The sequence below is a fragment of the Bison bison genome, unplaced genomic scaffold (genome assembly GCF_000754665.1).
Source record: "Bison bison bison isolate TAMUID 2011002044 unplaced genomic scaffold, Bison_UMD1.0 scf7180017864460, whole genome shotgun sequence".
In the NCBI taxonomy this organism is placed as follows: Eukaryota; Metazoa; Chordata; class Mammalia; order Artiodactyla; family Bovidae; genus Bison; species Bison bison.
Genome location: NW_011495022.1, coordinates 5,731,100 through 5,749,128, shown reverse-complemented (window position 1 = coordinate 5,749,128; position 18,029 = coordinate 5,731,100). Strand labels below are relative to the sequence as shown.

Here is an 18,029-nt window from a genome sequence, read left to right as displayed (position 1 = left end):
ACTGGTTTCACTGAGAAGGAAAAGAGGGAATTAAGTATTCTTTATTTTTGGCCAGAGCCAACTAGAGAATGGATGGAGAGAAAATTTACTGAGACAGAGAAGACTGGGGGGCGGGGCTCTAATTCAGACGTACTACGTTTAAGATGACACATAAAAGGAAATGTCAAGACAGAGCTGCATATGAATATGGAAATCCGGGAAATATCTGGGTTGATTGATATAAATTTGAAAACCAGGTTGATCGTTTTTAAAGTTACATGTCTGGATGAGAGCATTTAAGAAGGAAAAAACTGAGAAAGAGAACGGGGCTCAGAATTTACTTCTTACAACTTGGAATAACTATGCCCTGCCCAGTGTGAGCTAATGACTGAAGAATGCAGGAAAAAGAAATACCCCTAAGAGGGATAAAGCAGCAACCAGCAGGAAAAAACTGTTGAGTGTGAAGGGACTGGAATATTCTCTAGGTAAAAGGTATTTATATCAAAGATGTAACAGCATTTCTCATAACTGCGATGATGTGGAAACAATATTTACATTCAAGATCAGTAAATACATTATGATAATGATAAAATAAAGTGCAAACATTAAAAATTATGACTTTGGAAAATTTTCTAATGGCATGGGAAAATCTTGATTAATGCTGAATGTCTAAAACATGATATAAAAAAGTAAACTATGATTCTTCTTGGTATTTATCTTTTTATCCCTTTATACTTCTATGTAACTATTCACTTGTATATGTGTGAAAGTGTTAGGCAGCTCTTTGCAACCTCATGGACTGTAGCCTGCCAGGCTCCTCTCTGTCCATGGAATTCTTCAGGCAAGAATCCTGGAGTGGGTAGTCATTCCTTTCTCCAGGTGATCTTCCCAACCCAGGGACTGAATTCGGGTTTCCTGCACTGCAGGCAGATTCTTTACTGTCTGAGCCACTACAGAAGCCTAATACATATATGTATATTTTTATGTATAAAGGTATACATGTATCTAGGAAAAATGTTTCAAAATATTAGTAATTCTTATTGCTCAGTTATGGGGTAAAAGGTGTTTTTTTCTTTCTTATATTTTTCTGGATTCTTAAAGTTTTTTAATAATGAGAATGCACTTTTATTATAAGTAAATAAAAAAATACAAAACACCTAATGGTCAAAGCATTTATTCCTAGGTATCAATAAATAGTTACCTTTTCTGCCTTACTTCTAGCTCCTCTGTCATGGCAAAAGTCGTTAGGCTATGATTTTAGAGTAACATAACCTACAAAAGAACACTGTCATTGCCTTTCACTGTGCCCCATGCCTCCAAATAAATGTGTTTAGTAGATGTGCTAATGAATGAACATTAATTGAGAAATATCTGTAATAATGGTTAACTCAGCACATAATATACCCCAGTTGGCCCCAGGTACCAAAGTATTCAGATCTAGGAATGAGGCACTAAATTACTACAAAAAGACTATACCAAGTAAGACAGTGTCATCGTCATCATATTAGTTGGTATTACCAAACATCACTGCTGAAGTAAGTAGCTATTCCTTTAACCCTTTAAAAGTCTAAATAACCTTTATTCAAACAATTTTTAGTTGCAAAGATTCTTAATTAAGCTATCACTGTATAAAAGTAGCAAAAAAAAAATAGCAAAACCCAGAGAAATTAAATTTATAAATGTATGTATCCTCTAAAAAAATAATAGGTTTATCTTAAATGACTTTTAGTCTCTCCAATAATTTGTCATAAAAAATTATCTATAAACAAATTATCTTCTTTCCCTAAAATATCTGAGTATTCACAGGCTTTCACATATAAGACAAGTACAACCTGATGCTGATTAAGGCATATTACATTAAAATTTTATGTAGACCAAATATTAGACTTTACTGAAAATGCTGATTTTTTTTTCCACTTAGTTTGAGTTTCTTCTGTAAATACAAACTTCTAACCTTCTCATCACTGGTAGTAGACTCTGGGTGAGGTAAAGGACTATCCTGGTGAGTTGTTTCTACAACAGAAGGCTCCTCAATTTTGCTTCTTATGATGGGTGTTGCAAGAGGAGATAAATCTAGAGGCATCTAAAATGCAAATTAGAGAAAGTGTTAGGAGTTTAAAAACAGCCAATCAGTTTATCTAAAATAAGAAAGCAACAAGTGAAAACTGTTCTGTCAGAAGCACTCTTTTAATTTCATGGTTAATAACATACTTTTTTAATGTCATCTTCTGAGGCTTTCTTGAACTCATTCTCAAATGGACTTGCCAACTCATTAAACAAACCCACTTCTTCACAGTTTTTCAAGAATCTTGTTGGTGTTGGGGTCTGATCTGAAATAAATGTCAATAAGCAATTACACAGATTTAAGTATCATACAGGACTCTAAAGTATTTTAGCTAGTAAATTAATGAATTAGCAAGACTGGTTCAGTCAGCTGTTAATTCTCTTTGGAAAGACCTCTTCCTTTAAAGCAAACAAAATTTGGTTAAGTTCTTGTTGCAGTTTAAGGTATTTCCTCCAACTTTATGAACAATAAAAGTATGAAAAGAATTCCTTCTTGTTCCTTATTCCACAGGTTCTGAGTAGAGTGACATAAGCATCCTCTATTCAGAGATAAACTATTATCATTATCTAACACAAATTAAAAAAAATTTATAGTATTAAAACTTACTAATGCTTAAAATACATGCAATTTGGGGAAAACTAGGACCAGAACATGTATATTTGCTTGAACTTGGCCCTTCCACTAGTATTCATAATCTATTATGAAAGCAAGCTTAAGATGAAACAATGCTGCACTAAAACACAAACTGGGTGTACATGTGAGCACATATTAATTACAAAACAATAGCTAGTTAAGGTCTACACTGAATGAAAAACAGCCAAGTTATGAATTTTGCCTGTTTTATTATTTTCAAGGCTATTTGCTCACACTGATTAGGATTAATAGCACATTCAATTCTATTCACATTTTATATACTTTAGGGCATCAACTTCATAAGTTACATCAAGGATCTAGCCTAAACTAAATAAAAGTATAAGGATGACTCCTGGCTTAAGATATAATACTCATAAAACCTTCTGTGAAATTAAAATATATATTTGTTAACTACTGGGTTCCTAGAGTGGGCATTACTTACTGTTTTATCATCACCCTCAACCCAACGTATACACAGAGTATTACTACGTATAAATATTTTACACTAAAATGATCTATTTGTCATACACATTAGATATAATATAGGCCTACCTCAGACAGTAGTAGTATTATCAAAATTACTGAAGGACTTTTTGTCATCATTTTACCTAACAGTCTGCAATGTACATAACCTGTACTCCCCCAAAGACATACAAAATGGTAATAAGGGCCCAGCATTCTTGTATCAACCTAGGTCCATCCATCATGACTGCAATAGTAAACTGAACCTAAATTTGACTCTTCTGTTCATGCCCAAAGGATTTATCTATGCCTAAGAGAGGGTTCCTATTTTGTATTAAAGGGAGAGGAGTCTTTAAAATACATATGCAAAAATCATTTTTTATCAGCAATTACTATAATGATCAGGCTTGGAAAGAAAAAAGTCAACACAGGCACAATTGTTTAAACATGCATATGTGGTTTTTGGCTATTGATCATCAAATATATATCACACGCATCATGCACTATATTTACACAGTTACGCTATACTACTGATCTCAAATGTATTTAAAGAAAAAAAGTCAAGTGCTATGTTTAAATGTGTTCTACTTTTCTAGCGCATTAAATGTAAACAGATTGGAAAGTAAGTTCTAGAAACCAATCTCAAAATATTTTTGAGTTAAATGTTACAGAGAGAGATATGGCTCTAAAGCAAGAAGTTCCAGAGAAGGAAAGACCTTCATGCTCAGGGGAGTGAAACTTCCAGGCTGTAGTTATTTTGTTGGCATTTTTGGTTTTCTCTCTCAATATCTGATACATGGGATTTTAAAGAAATGCACACCACACTCTTACCTGCTTCCTTTTACTTACAGAAATAAAGATATGCTGAATGTTTCCCTACATTTTTCCTAAACAAATTGTTTTTTGGTGAATTATCTGTTTTACCTCCAGTTTTTTCAAGACAAAAATCTTGATACTGAATGACAAGAATTATCTTTTTTCTTCATTATCATATGCAATGCTTATGAAAGATAATTTGATTTCAAGCTGGGTAATAACTTAAAAGTATTAATAATATTCAGTATTTAGATATAATTCTAGACTTACAAATATATAACCTACGCTTTACAAGAGAAAAAAATTAAAACATTAATTTGAATATTTGGACTACATGACTGTGGTTATGACAAAAGGACTGAAATTTATATATTAAATTTTATATAAAATTATTTTATCACAATACTTCTGTGTGTATACATATACAGAGATGTATGTATCTATAAATACCCAAAAAAGAAGTAGCTGACACAGCATGGAAGGACAATAAACCAATGCATGTACTGGGCTTCTCTTTTCACATACTGAAAGATAATCATCCATTTAGGTGATACAGTATGTTCACAGGAGCAACATAGGAAAATAAAAATCATTTATTGAATTTAAGCCCCATTTATTGAGAGTATTTTACTAACACAGATGTTTAGTCCAAACAGAAACATAAACAAAATCCTAATGAACAAGTCTGCTAACTGCTTTCTCCAACAGGAGGAGCCTGATCATTTTCTAGCTTCACATAGCACTGTAAAGCAGATGTAAACAGCTAAAAGAAACAATGACTAAACATCACATTAATTGAATTATCAGTTAAATGTAAGTTCTGGAAATGGTATGAATGCTCCCAGATCCTAATTAACTTCCACAAAAAATGATATTGAAGTCTACATTTGAAAACTATACAAAAAATGTGAAATGAATGGTCAGAAGGAAACATGAAAATGTAATGGGTAAAATACATGTTGCCAACATTTATTGTAAATGAAGTCATTGGAATATCACCAGACTATATTATTTACAGAGAATACACAAAAATTGTGCACATTCCAGGTGAAATATGTATATAAACTATTAATAAAAGCATATACTAACCAGCCACAATGACACTGTCATTACGTGCTGGACCAAATTTCAGTGTCATCTCATGTTTATGTTTATGGACAGCCAAATGATCCTCGTTGGTAAAACGCTGTGGCAAAAAGTTTTAAAATATAGTTAAGATTTTCAATTTGATCAAATAAGTTAAATGATAAGGAAATTTTCATTTCCACAACAACATGTAAAACCACCATTAACAAAGACATAGCAGTTTGTTAACTATAAAGAATCTACTGTTAGTATAGATAAACATACTAGGTCTCAATCACAGAGAAACTCATTACCTAAGAATGAGCAATAATGATAATACTAGGTCACTTAACTCATTTGAGAGCATTTAAAAACAAAACCTGAGGCAAAGAAACTTTACATAAATTTCATCTGGACACTAAAAATAGACGACTTAATTTTTGCCATATCATAGTAGAAATATATACTCCACGGTATAATGACTTTTGAACAAAGTTCTGTTATTTTACTTAGATTTCAGGTTACTTACCACTTTTAAAATGAGAACTTTCTTATAAAAATATTATTCCTGGACAAATTAAGAAGTAAATCAGGTGCTTTATGTTACCACATAAAAAAAGAATGCCTTGATTATAATCCAGCAAAGAAACAGCAGTCAATACAATAAAGCAATTCATTTCAAAATAAAAATTTTAACTTAGAATAAAGTGGTTTTACATTTTTTATCATACTCTTACATAAAAAAATGAAGCAAAATTATTTCTAAAGCTACACTTAACTTTGATAGGTCCTACATGCTAAAGGTGACATTTATGATTACAATATAATAAATACATTGTTCAAATATCTCCTGTGTCTGGATATCAATCTTTATGAAGATGCTCCTTATCTTTAGCAACATTTACAACTGAATATAGAGCACTTTTTAATTTCAAAGAAATAATTATAATATGTTAAATTAAGAGATCTATACTCACTCTCTAGGCTATATCCTTAAAAATGGGATGTTAAAATAATGAACATGGTTTCTCAGAACTACCAGAAATGGATTCCTTACCCTGTGGTCTTACCATTCCCTATTCAACTCAATACATACTTCCTTTCATGCAACTAGTGATAGCAGCTTTAGGGTTAACCTTAAAACAATGTAAAAGAAAGAAATATTTCTATCTATTACGCTTTCTTTTCTAAATATTAAAAGTATGACCTGTATCATCCTTGGCCCAGCCCACAAGCCCACTGTAAAAAGTTAATCCCTGTCATTTATATCTGATTTTGCTCTGCACGGTACATGTTTATAGCACCTACTACTACTACTACTACTAAGTCGCTTCAGTCATGTCTGACTCTGTGCGACCCCATAGATGGCAGCTCACCAGGCTCCCCCGTCCCTGGGATTCTCCAGGCAAGAACACTAGAGTGGGTTGCCATTTCCTTCTTCAGTGCATGAAAGTGAAAAGTGAAAGTGAAGTCGCTCAGTTGTGTCCAACTCTTCATGACCCCATGGACTGCAGCCTACCAGGTTCCTCTGCCCATGGGATTTTCCAGGCACGAGTACTGGAGTGGGTGCCATTGCCTTTATTATATTGATGTTTTCATATTTCCTTTCAAGTAGACTGAGCTCCTACTATTTCAGTTTCCCTAAATTTAACATATAGTAAATAGTCAATAAATGCTAACTAAAAGAATGAACTCCTTACAAGTAAAGAACTGAATCTTCAAGCCCAATCTAAAAGAAACAAAAACCACCAAACCACAGACTGTTCCTAAAGGTGAATTAAGCGTTAATTTAATTTGGTTATATTGTTTTCTCATGTAAGTATGCTTTCTACTAAGTCTTTAAGTTACTGTACACCAGTGGAAAATTATTAATATGTCCCCTCTTTGGAACCTGTTTGTATTCCCATTGAAGATGAGTATACATATACAAAGAGTAACTCTATCCCTTGACTTACTCATTTACAACTGAAACAATCATTGAGCAATCATAATCTAGCTCTGCCCTATGCAAGTGCTATTTTCCTACTGCTTTGTCATTATGTATAAGAATCCTTTCCAAATTTGGAAAAATAAGAAATAGTCATCCTTTCGTAGAGTTTCCAATAACGAAGCTTTTGGAGAATGAACATAGCGATAGCATTTACCAGCACTACTTCATTGCTTTTTACTTTGCATTACAGTTTTGAATGTCTTACAAGTATCTTAAAGCAAGATTCACTTTATGTTCCAAAGAAACTAACAATGTGGCTTCTCCACTGAAGGTAATCATTAAACATTTGCAAATAAATGCATTTTAGTAGAGGTCTTAGATTTTAAAACAGCAAAGTCAGCATAATTAACAGACAAGCTTACAAAGTTATCTCCTAGGAATTTTATCCCAACGGTATCCTCTGCTTAGTTACTGGTTTGAACACAAATATTCAAATCAAACAGCAACTACATATACAATAAATAACATTATGTTTTGTACAAAATATGTGAAAATACCAACAAGACTGATTCTAAGTGAAAAGTAGCAGGTAAAAGGACCATAAAATACATTTAAGATCATATGAATAGTAAAAGGAGAAATGCCAGGAATATGAATTCACAAAGTTTCAAAGAGAACACAGATCAAGTTTATCTAAATGCTATTTATAAAGGAACTGTTAATCATATAATATTTTTATACATGGGTAAAATACATTGAAATTGATACTTGATACAAGTTAGTATCAAGTTGATACATTGACACTCACTTGTATCAAGTATCATGGATCTTTATCATGATATAGATATTATCTATATCTATGACGTTGCCTACCATCTGAGAAGACTTATTTACCTATAACGAGAAACTTACAACAGTGTCAAAAGGCAGTCACCAGGAAAAGATATATATATATGTAAAATGCATTATTTTTTCAACAAATACAAAAGAGCTACTACAAGCTAAAATAGTTTTGCAAGAATCTATTTGAACTGCTTTTCCAGACAAATTAAAAGATTTATTCTAAAAATAAGTTTTGTAGAAAAATAATGATATTGCTGCTGCTGCTAAGTCACTTCAGTCGTGTTCGACTCTGTGCGACTCCATAGACGGCAGCCCACCAGGCTCCCCCGTCCCTGGGATTCTCCAGGCAAGAACACTGGAGTGGGACTGCTAGTAATAATATATTGCATTCATACAATTTCTTTCTTCCAGGCAATTGAGAGCACTATTCCAATGAAAATGTTATACATGTGCAGTGTTTTGTCAAATAAGAAAGACTTTGAACATGCAGCTGAATAAACAACGGGAAAGGCAGTCAAGAAAGTTAGAATAGGCCAACAATGTCTCTTACAGGGTTAAAAAGTAAGGGTAACCTGACAAATATAGGAGGCGGTAAAATAGTTGCTTCCATAAAAAATTAATTTAAGCTCAGGTATTGGAGAAATTTGTGTTTCCAAAGTGTGAACACTCTTATCAGAATTAAGAAATGAGTCATTCTGCATTTAATACATGCATTTATATCCATGATATAGATGATTATTCCTAATATAAAACATTAAATAGGTATTAAATTATAAGGTCATTAGGCCAATAGCCCATTTTACTACTTCTTTCACGAATTTAAGTACTCTAATTTAACACCAGGGAGTTACTGATCAAATACACACAGATACACACACTCTCCCATACTTTCATTGAAACTTCAGATTAAATAAAATGAAATCTTTATCTCCTTTAAAAAAAGTTATAATGTATTAACATTTCACCAAAGAAAAAATTTTCAATGAGAGCATCACCAAAAGCAAAGCTATTATCAATAAAATGTAAAAATTTCAATGTTAAAAAGACTCTTTCACTAAATTATCTCAACTTTGTCTCTTTTACCAAATTCAATGGAACATCACGTTAAAACAAATGAAATTATCAAAAGTCTATCTATGAAATACCTAACAGTGACTGGGACATAAAAAAATTTACTAGAAAGAGCCAACAGTTAAAACTTTTGCACTGATTTCTATAGGTCTCTCTGAAATAACATTATCAACAAAATATACTTAAAATTTTTTAAATCTATTTGAAAATTTAAGTTCATTAAGTGTTTTAAAGCTAAAACTCAAATTTGGAAGAATGTTGTTAACTAGTGACAAAAAATAATTTGTACTACCACCATCAGATTGGTGCTTCTAAAATCAATGCTTAATAGAATTTTTGATTTCCTAGGAAATTACTATTTGAATCGAGAGAGAGACCATAACTATTCCTAGTCCAAGCAAGATTTAACAAATGGATGATGCTGACCTTGGCCCAGTTATCATTTGGCCAGTAACACTTATAAAGTATTACTATAATATAGATTAGACTATTTTAAGTATCTCAGAGAACAAATATATGCCAAAAAAAGTTATTAATACCTAGGAATGAAGTGTTCATGATGAGAACAATACTTAAAGTTATTAGTGAAACTAAAAAGTTGTTTTCGCTTTTAAAAACAATATGAAAAAATGTATGAGGAGCCTTAAAAATGTGTATACATTTTGATCTGATAATTTGGTTTCTAAAAATGTATTTTGAGGAATTAGGGAGATGTACATAAGGGGTTATAGAGAATATTCATCACAATGTTGTGATTTTTTTAGGCCATAATAATTAATCTTTAGGCCATAAAAGAGGAATAGGTAAATAGATTTTGGGACATATTCTGACAACAGAACACTATATAGGAACTCAAACTCATGTTTTCAATTAACACACAATATACCATACTATATAATGTATAATATACTATGTAATATAGTACAGTGCTATACTGTATAATGTATAGGATAATACTATATAATGTCATCTGCATACAAATAGAATACAAATTAATACATGCGGTATGATCCCAATTTTGTTTGAAAAATAAAAGGGGGGAAGGACTTAGGAAATGCACAAAATGTTGACAGACATCCTCGCTAGATTTTACTTTGTCAGCATTCTCAGTGATACTTTTGTAATTAAGAAAAAAGAAAAACTTTTAATGTTCACTGAAAAAGATACATATTCAAAGACCCCTATTGAAATATACCTCGAAGGCTTTGCGATATTTTGCTATAAACATAACACAAAAGTAGGCTTGGGTTCACACTTATCTCCAGTGTTCACAGGTTCTGTGACTGAGAGGCATTCAATAATGTATATTTGATTGTACATGTGTAAAATGAGGCCAGTAGCACCAACTTCATAGGGCTGGTGCAGGATTAAATAACATAACCCACATAAGCTTAGTAGCACGGTGACTAAGTTGAAAAATGTTAGTATCATTGTAATTGCTTTTATTACTACAACAACGATTATATGGAACTTTTAATTCCTCCAATCTTTTTTGAAACAAGTTGGAGCACAAATTTAGACATGGTATGCTACACACTTGATAAATATTTGAAAGCTCTATTCTATGGTTCACAAGCAACTTTTCAGTTTCTCAGGTAGACCTTTTTCATTACTGTTTTGAATACACTTTTTATTCTGGAAAACTTTTAAATTTACAGAAAAGTTGCAAAAATTGTACACAGAGTTCCTGTACACTCCTTACTCAGTTTGTTTCCCCTAGTGTTCTCATATTATTGTGGCACATTTATCAAAACTAAGAAACCAACACTAATATATTACTATTAACTAAACTCACAACTGGTAGCTTTAGTATTGCCAGCTTAACCAGACTCTGGCTCCAAATGACTTTTTGTTATGTTCCCAAATTCAAAATCATCTCTGAAAATTATGTCAAGGACTGCCAGCTGTCCCTTAATATCTACTACTCTTTTTCCTTCAAATTAAGAATTTCTAAATTTTAGGTGAGCACTTGGCTGCCCAGAACAAAGACCACATTTTCTAGCTTTCTCTGCAGTTAGGTGGCCATATTCTTTTGGGATCAAAAGAATGAGTGAAAATCATTTGCATTATTTCCAGTTAATGCTCTTAAAATGATGCGTGTATACATGCTCTTCTCTGCTTCCCCTTCTCCCTCCCTTACTGCTGGAATGTGGACTTCATGTCAGGAGCTGAAAAGCCATTTTGGACCTAAAAATGGAAGCAGCATGATGAGGATTACATAATCAGCCAACCTGGGACTCCTACTTCCTGGTTATTATATTAAAAAACAAGCTGATCAGTCTGTTGTTAAGGTTGATTCTTTGTCTCAGCCTGCATCTCTTAATAACAATATGCCATAGCCTCTAAAGATAATTTCTTTTGTGCAATGGAATATACAGAAATGTAGTCCATTCTGAAGGAGATCAGCCCTGGTATTTCTTTGGAAGGAATGATGTTAAAGCTGAAACTCCAGTACTTTGGCCACCTCATGCGAAGAGTTGACTCATTGGAAAAGACTCTGATGCTGGGAGGGATTGGGGGCAAGAGGAGAAGGGGACGACAGAGGATGAGATGGCTGGATGGCATCACTGACTCAATGGACGTGAGTCTCAGTGAACTCCGGGAGTTGGTGATGGACAGGGAGGCCTGGCATGCTGTGATTCATGGGGTCGCAAAGAGTTGGACACAACTGAGCGACTGATCTGATCTGATGTGATGGTGACCATATCGAAGAAACATGTTTGTATGTCTAAGTTTTGATATGGTTCCTTTTCTCTATTCAAACCTTCTACACCTCTTCCTGACTTTTCATTCTCAGGTACTATGGATAAATTGTCCATGGTCCTATGTAAGGCCAGTCCTTCCACTTGAACACTGAATCCCATCCTCTCTTAAGGACCCTATTTCTGCAACAATTCCTCTCTCTACAGTGTAAAGTATGCTGTGATAGTCGCAACTTAAAATTCAAAACAAAAAAGCTCCATCTTTAATCCTCCTCCAGCAGTATTTCACTGTTCCCTTTAAGCTATTAAAAAGGTATCTTATAAAGTCTCCACTTCTGATTCTCCACATTTACTCTTCAGGCTGACTCCAATCTCATTGTCATCACTGCTCTTTCACTGAAACTACTCTTACCAGGGTGTCTTAACAGTCCCCATATTCCTAAATTCAATAGTAAATACTGAATTATCCTATCAACTATATGACTATACTGTTTCTCCACATTTTGAAACTTTTTCTACTTGACTTCTAGAACAGTTTTCTTCATTGTCTGCTGCTTCTCTGCCTCCTCTGTGTCCTTCCCCTCTTTCTGACTGCTAAACACTGGAGTGCCTTAAAGCTTAGTTCTCATCCTTCCTCTCTATACTACTTAAATACAGAAGTAAAACTGAAGAAATATGGGGAGTATGGATTATCAAAATGTATTTCTAACTCTACCAATGGAAAAATAATTATTATCAGACATCAAGGGAGGAGGAAAGAAGAAGAAAAATGAGTGTTATCTCCTTTCATAAAAGGGAGTCTAAAAAACTATTCTAACAATATTTTTTCATATTTTCTAAAAAAATTAAGTATTTTAAGCAATCTCTGATACACAAATGTTCTTATATTCAGCCATAGGTTGCTTTTTCTTCTGTTGAATTTAAGTAAATTAAAAAAAAATAGTGTAATAAACACCCTTGGTACACTTCACTCAGCTTTAGCAGTTATCAACCTATGATCCATCTCATTTCATCGCTACTCACAATTCACCCAAAGCATTTCTTTTTTTGAGACCAATCCCAAGAATTACTTTACCTAGAAATATTGCAGTATTCATCTGTGGCACATTGTAAAACATGGCCACAAATTCCTTTTGGTATGATATATACCCTCCTCCCTTTGCCATGTGGTTAACGTTGGTTCTCCCATCCAGAGGGTGGTACCTATTTCTCCACCCCTTGAGTCTGAGCTGGTCTGGTGACTTGCATGATCAACAGAATGCTACAGGACTGATGCCCTGTCACTTCCAAACTAAAGCTTCAAGGAGCTTTGTAGTTTTCAGCTTCTATTCCCATGGAAAACTGCTGTCCAACGATTCCCAGGTAACAAAATATATTGAACATATATTTAATAACCTTGGCATATGTCCTTTCATAGTTTTGACATAACATTTGTGGGACAGAATCCCAGAAGTGGGATTGCTGGGTCAAACCGTAAATGCATTTGCCATCTTGCACTTTTATCCACAATGAAGGAGAGTGCAGAAGGAGTATTTTTAATATGACTGAAGTAAAATGGCTGCTGCTTTGCCAAAAATATAAACATTCTGATGGTAGAAAATATCAAAATAATAATAGATTGATTAATAGACAGCATCATTAGATGGAAATGCTGCTGATATATATATACTGAGGAAGAACAGTTGGGTGATTTTTAGGCCTGATAAAGCACTGGAACACCCTTGCTATCTGCCGAAGACTCTACAAAGGCTCTCCTTCCTATTCTTCGTGGCCTGAGGGGTAGTCTACCTCTCAGTCTCTTGACTATTTGTGCCACGGATTGGGCATGTACAAGGCAGTCTGCTATGAGAACTCAAATGATGAGTATCAAAAAGTTCCCAGACTTCCTGGATCTGGTATTGAGGTGAATAAGCTCTGGCTTTACCCCTGGGATGTGTTGTGTAATGTTCCATTTGCCTCATCTCATCAGCTAAGGAAGCATTAATAGTGTCTATAAACAGTGTGGGTGTGCTTGAACAGATTGTGTACTTTTCCTCAGCAATTTTAAAATATTTTCTCTACCTGAAAACTATCTCATTTTCATTTACCTTAATTCCCTTAATTTTATTGAATTCATTCTCTCACTGGTTCTATCTCCCAGTTTTGGGGTTGAGGTACCAAAAACCGGGAAAGTTAGATGTTACTAATTCGATCTTGGGTTCTCATCCTCTCTGATCTTTTGTTGGCATTTAATCTTCATTTGGTTAAATGCCAGATGAGAGCTAAGCTTCATTTAACCTTATTTCTTAAGTAAATTTAAATACAATGCTTTTTATTAAAAGTGGCATATATATTACTAAAGAGTCAATCACAAGATGATAATTCCAACTATTTTAAGCAGAAAAGAATAAGACAAAGAATCAGGGACTTGTCTGAGACTGACTTTTCAAGAATGATTCCTAGAACAACACAGCAAAATTGGTCATGGTCCAAAGGCTGGCTTGAGAAATATACTGTATTAGCTATAATCCAGGGGTTACAGAATTACGCTCTCTTTGTACAGTCCATTTCAGCAAAATGGACTTTTTTTTAAGTCCATTAAAAAAAAGAGTGGTGGACTTTTTAAGTGGTGGACTCTCTAAGTCCACCTTTCTATTTAACTTAGTCCCAAATCCAAGGAGTAAATGTAATTTACCATTATAAGTAAATCATATCCAAAATTTTAGTGGAAAAGGATTTTGGAAATTGCTTTCCTGAATTTATAGAAAAATGTATACAAAATTTATCTCCTAAATATATGTCAAATCACTCTATTTCTCTATATGTACATTACTAACACCTAGTCAAACCACCATTATCTCTCAGCTGACTGCTGCCAGTCTACTTTCCCAGCTTCTACTATTAGCTCAGCAATGGCTTTTCATTCCTCTGTGAATAAAACCCAAACACCTTAGACCACAGTCAACAAAAAAGCTCTACAGGTTATGGGCTCTTTTTATTCCCCTACCTTTCTGACCTCATCTCCTACCCTTATCCTAGTTAATCACTATATGTTCCAGTTACAGCAGTCATCTTTCTGCTCTTAAACACACCAAATCCGTTTCTTCCCTCGTGGCCTTAAACTTGTTGTTCTTTCACTCTGAAAAATTCTTCCCCAAGGTATGTGTAGGGTTTGCTTCCACATCTTTATTCAAGTGTCACCTTATTACAGAGGCATTCACTGACCAACCCATTTAAAATATCACCAACTCTGGTAACTTCTACCTTTATCCTGTTAAAGTGAAAGCGTTAGTCGCTCAGTTGTGTCTGATTCTTTGTGACCCCAAGACCAGGTTCCTCTGTCCATAGAATTCCCCAGGCAAGAATACTGGAGAGGGTAGCTATTTCCTTCTTCAGGGGATCTTCCTAACCCAGGGATTGAACCTGGGTCTTCTGCATTGCAGGCGAATTCTTTACTGTCTGAGCCACTAGGGAAGCCCCACTTTTATCCTGCTCAACATCACTGGACATCATGTAAACTAAAATCTTTAGATACCACTACACCCTCACCGGACGGACTACAATTAAAAGACCATCTGAAACAATCCTGAAAAAGGAGAACTAAATCGGAGAACTTACCCTAAGTGACTGGAAGGCTCACTATGAAGCTAGAGTAATCAAGACATATGGTACTGGCATAAAACTTGACAGATTGATGAAAAAACAGAATAGAAGCTCAGAAACAGATCCATGCTTTACAAATCATTTGGTTTTCAAGAAAAGGGATGAAGCAATTTAATGGAGAAAGAAAAAAAAAATCTTTCAACAAGTGACACTAGAATCTCTGAAAAGCCATAAGGGAAAAAAAAGGTGAGCTTCAACTCCTACCTCATACTTATGCACAAATATTAATTCAAAAGGCAAGAGACCTAAATGAAAAGCCAAACTTTCAGAGGAACATGAAGGAGAGTATTTTTGTGCCTTAAAGGTAAGCAACAGTTTCTTAGATAAGTCACAGAAAGCAACCACCAAAGAGAAAAAATTAACACATCAGACTTCATTAACATTAGAAACATCTGTCCATCTTTTGATGGACAGATTATTTTCATATTATGAAAATCAAGTTGGAAACCAGAGACATAAAGAAAAAATTGAAGATGGACTGGTATCCAGAATATTTAAAGAACTCATACAACTCAATAATTAAAAGACAACCCAATTTTAAAAAACAAGCAGATTTGAAAATATTTCACAAAAAATAAGGTATAAAAATGGCCAATACGCAAATGAAAAAGTGCTCATCTTTTCATCAATGAAATGCAAATTAACACACAATACATCAGTATACACCCAATGAAAATGACTAAAATTAAAAGAACCACACCAAATATTGGCAAGGGTATTATACAACAGGACTGCTCACAGACTGCTAGTGGAAATAGTGAGTGGTTCCTGCCTTTTAGAAGCAGGTTGACAGTTTCCTATTATATGTAACATATGATCCCACCACTACCCTTCTAGGTAGTCACCCAAGAGAAAAGAAAGAATGTGTTCACACAAAGGCTGGTACTTAAACATTCACAATAGCTTTATTTCTAACAACTAAAAATTGGAAATAAGCCAAAAGTCCATAAACAAGTGAATAAGTAACTGCTTGTGAATTACGGAAATATTATTCCTCAATGAAAAGGAATTAACTATGGATCACAAAGGGAGAAACTGCAAATTATGTGGAATGAAAGAATCCAGTCAAAAGTACATACTGTATGATTTCACTTCCATAAAATTCTAGAAAATAAAAACTAACCTATAGCGACAGAAGGCAGAACAGACGCTGACAGGGTTGGGAGGGGTGAGAGGGAGGCAATACAAGCACAGGAAACTTTGGGAGATGACAAATACGTTCACTATCTGAATTGTGATGGTTTTATGGGTACATACATATGTTAAAATGTATCAAACTGTACACTTAGAAGTAATATGCAGTTTACTGTATATAAATTATATCTCAACTTAAAGTATCAACTAAAGAAAACAATGAGAACCAGAGAAACATTTTAATATTTATGATTTACAGTTTATATATTTAAGTACTCTACAATTTTACTACACATTAAATTTATTTTTTCATTCCTCAGTGTCTATAGTTATTTTAAGATTATTATAACAATATTAGATTATTTAATGGCCTATTGAAAACCACAGAAATATCTTCTGAAACACTAAAATATTATTTTCTGAAAATGTTTCCACACAAGCCTAAAGATTTTAGACTTAATAACACTAGTATATTAGTGATATGCTGTACATTAGTGATTTGCTCAGAGGTAAAAATTAGTTAATTTCACAAGAGTTCAGCAAATAAAACAATTTTCATATAAGGTAATGTATCTGATTTCCAACTGGGCAGTTTACAATGATTTTTAACCAATAATGGTCAAATGAAAATACTTTTAAACCTTGTGTTTTCTCCAGGTTTTCCATCTTTCCCTTACAAGACTTAACTTTTTTTTTCCATATTAGATTGTCTTCTTTAAAATTCAGATATGCTGCTGAGGAAAATGAATTTTTTTCTCCAAATTTTTCTGGGTTATTTTCATTCTAACTCCAAAATTGTACAAAATATCGTAAAGGAATCCCCTTAATGACAACATTCACTGTCATAAGTGTTTAATAAATGTGAACATACCAAATACTTTATGTATTACCTGGCCACATCCAGGGGCAGTACATAGAAACGGTTTGTCATCACTCATATTCCACAGGTCCTTGTATTGCCTATAATAAAACATTCAGAGATAGTTAAACATTTTACAGTACAGATTTTTAAATAAAGAACTTAAAATGTAGTATTACTTGATTTTCATTAAGTTTTTTACCTTTTCTATCTGAATGTGAAATAAAACAGTTTTACCGACATCTTAACCCCACCTTCCATTTTCTTACTATGAATAAAGACATGCAACATGCAGATTTTACATTATATAAAAAATTGTTAAGAACTCTGATCTATTAGGTTAAACCTTTCCTGTTCAGTAGCATAAGTGTGGAAAGAATGAAATAATTAGAAGATCACTACTTTAAATACCAATGAAATAATGGATAGGCAACTCTCATCAATGTCTGATAAAACCATCAGGAGCAAAGGTGATGGGAGCTTCATAATGGCTGCGTCAGGCTGACAGCATCTGAACTCATGGGTCAGTGTTAAGTTAACATCACCAAAAGTGGGACAAATATTTTGAGTCCCCTGATGAGACAATAGAAAGCACATTAAGTATTCGTGGTGGGGGGCGGAGGGTGCGGCTGTATCCAAACCTGAAATCGAATCAAGCTTTTCTAGATTCTACTACAGGAAATAAAGGAGATAGACAAAAAGGTCAAACACCACTGCTAAGATACAATTAGCGAAATTCTACAGCACCAAAGACCTGGTCTCCTCAAAAATAAATGTCATGGGGAATAAAAGAAAAGATAAAGTAGAGGGGAATTGCTTTAGGTTAAA

General features: G+C 33.7%; 1 protein-coding gene across 4 annotated transcripts in view; it reads right to left on the bottom strand.

Annotated features, from left to right (window-relative positions):
• Positions 1–18,029, bottom strand: part of ATF2 (activating transcription factor 2) — an 83,469-nt gene that overhangs the window by 40,015 nt on the left and 25,425 nt on the right. For 3 of the 4 annotated variants that reach the window (XM_010859801.1, XM_010859800.1, XM_010859799.1), the window contains exons 4-7: positions 17,233–17,302; positions 5,045–5,141; positions 2,191–2,309; positions 1,934–2,062 (exon numbers count right to left, since the gene is read on the bottom strand). In XM_010859801.1, coding sequence (XP_010858103.1) covers positions 1,934–2,062; positions 2,191–2,309; positions 5,045–5,141; positions 17,233–17,302 — 415 coding nt within the window. The remainder of the gene's footprint in view (positions 1–1,933; positions 2,063–2,190; positions 2,310–5,044; positions 5,142–17,232; positions 17,303–18,029) is intronic. The other variant, XM_010859802.1, reaches the window with a different exon arrangement.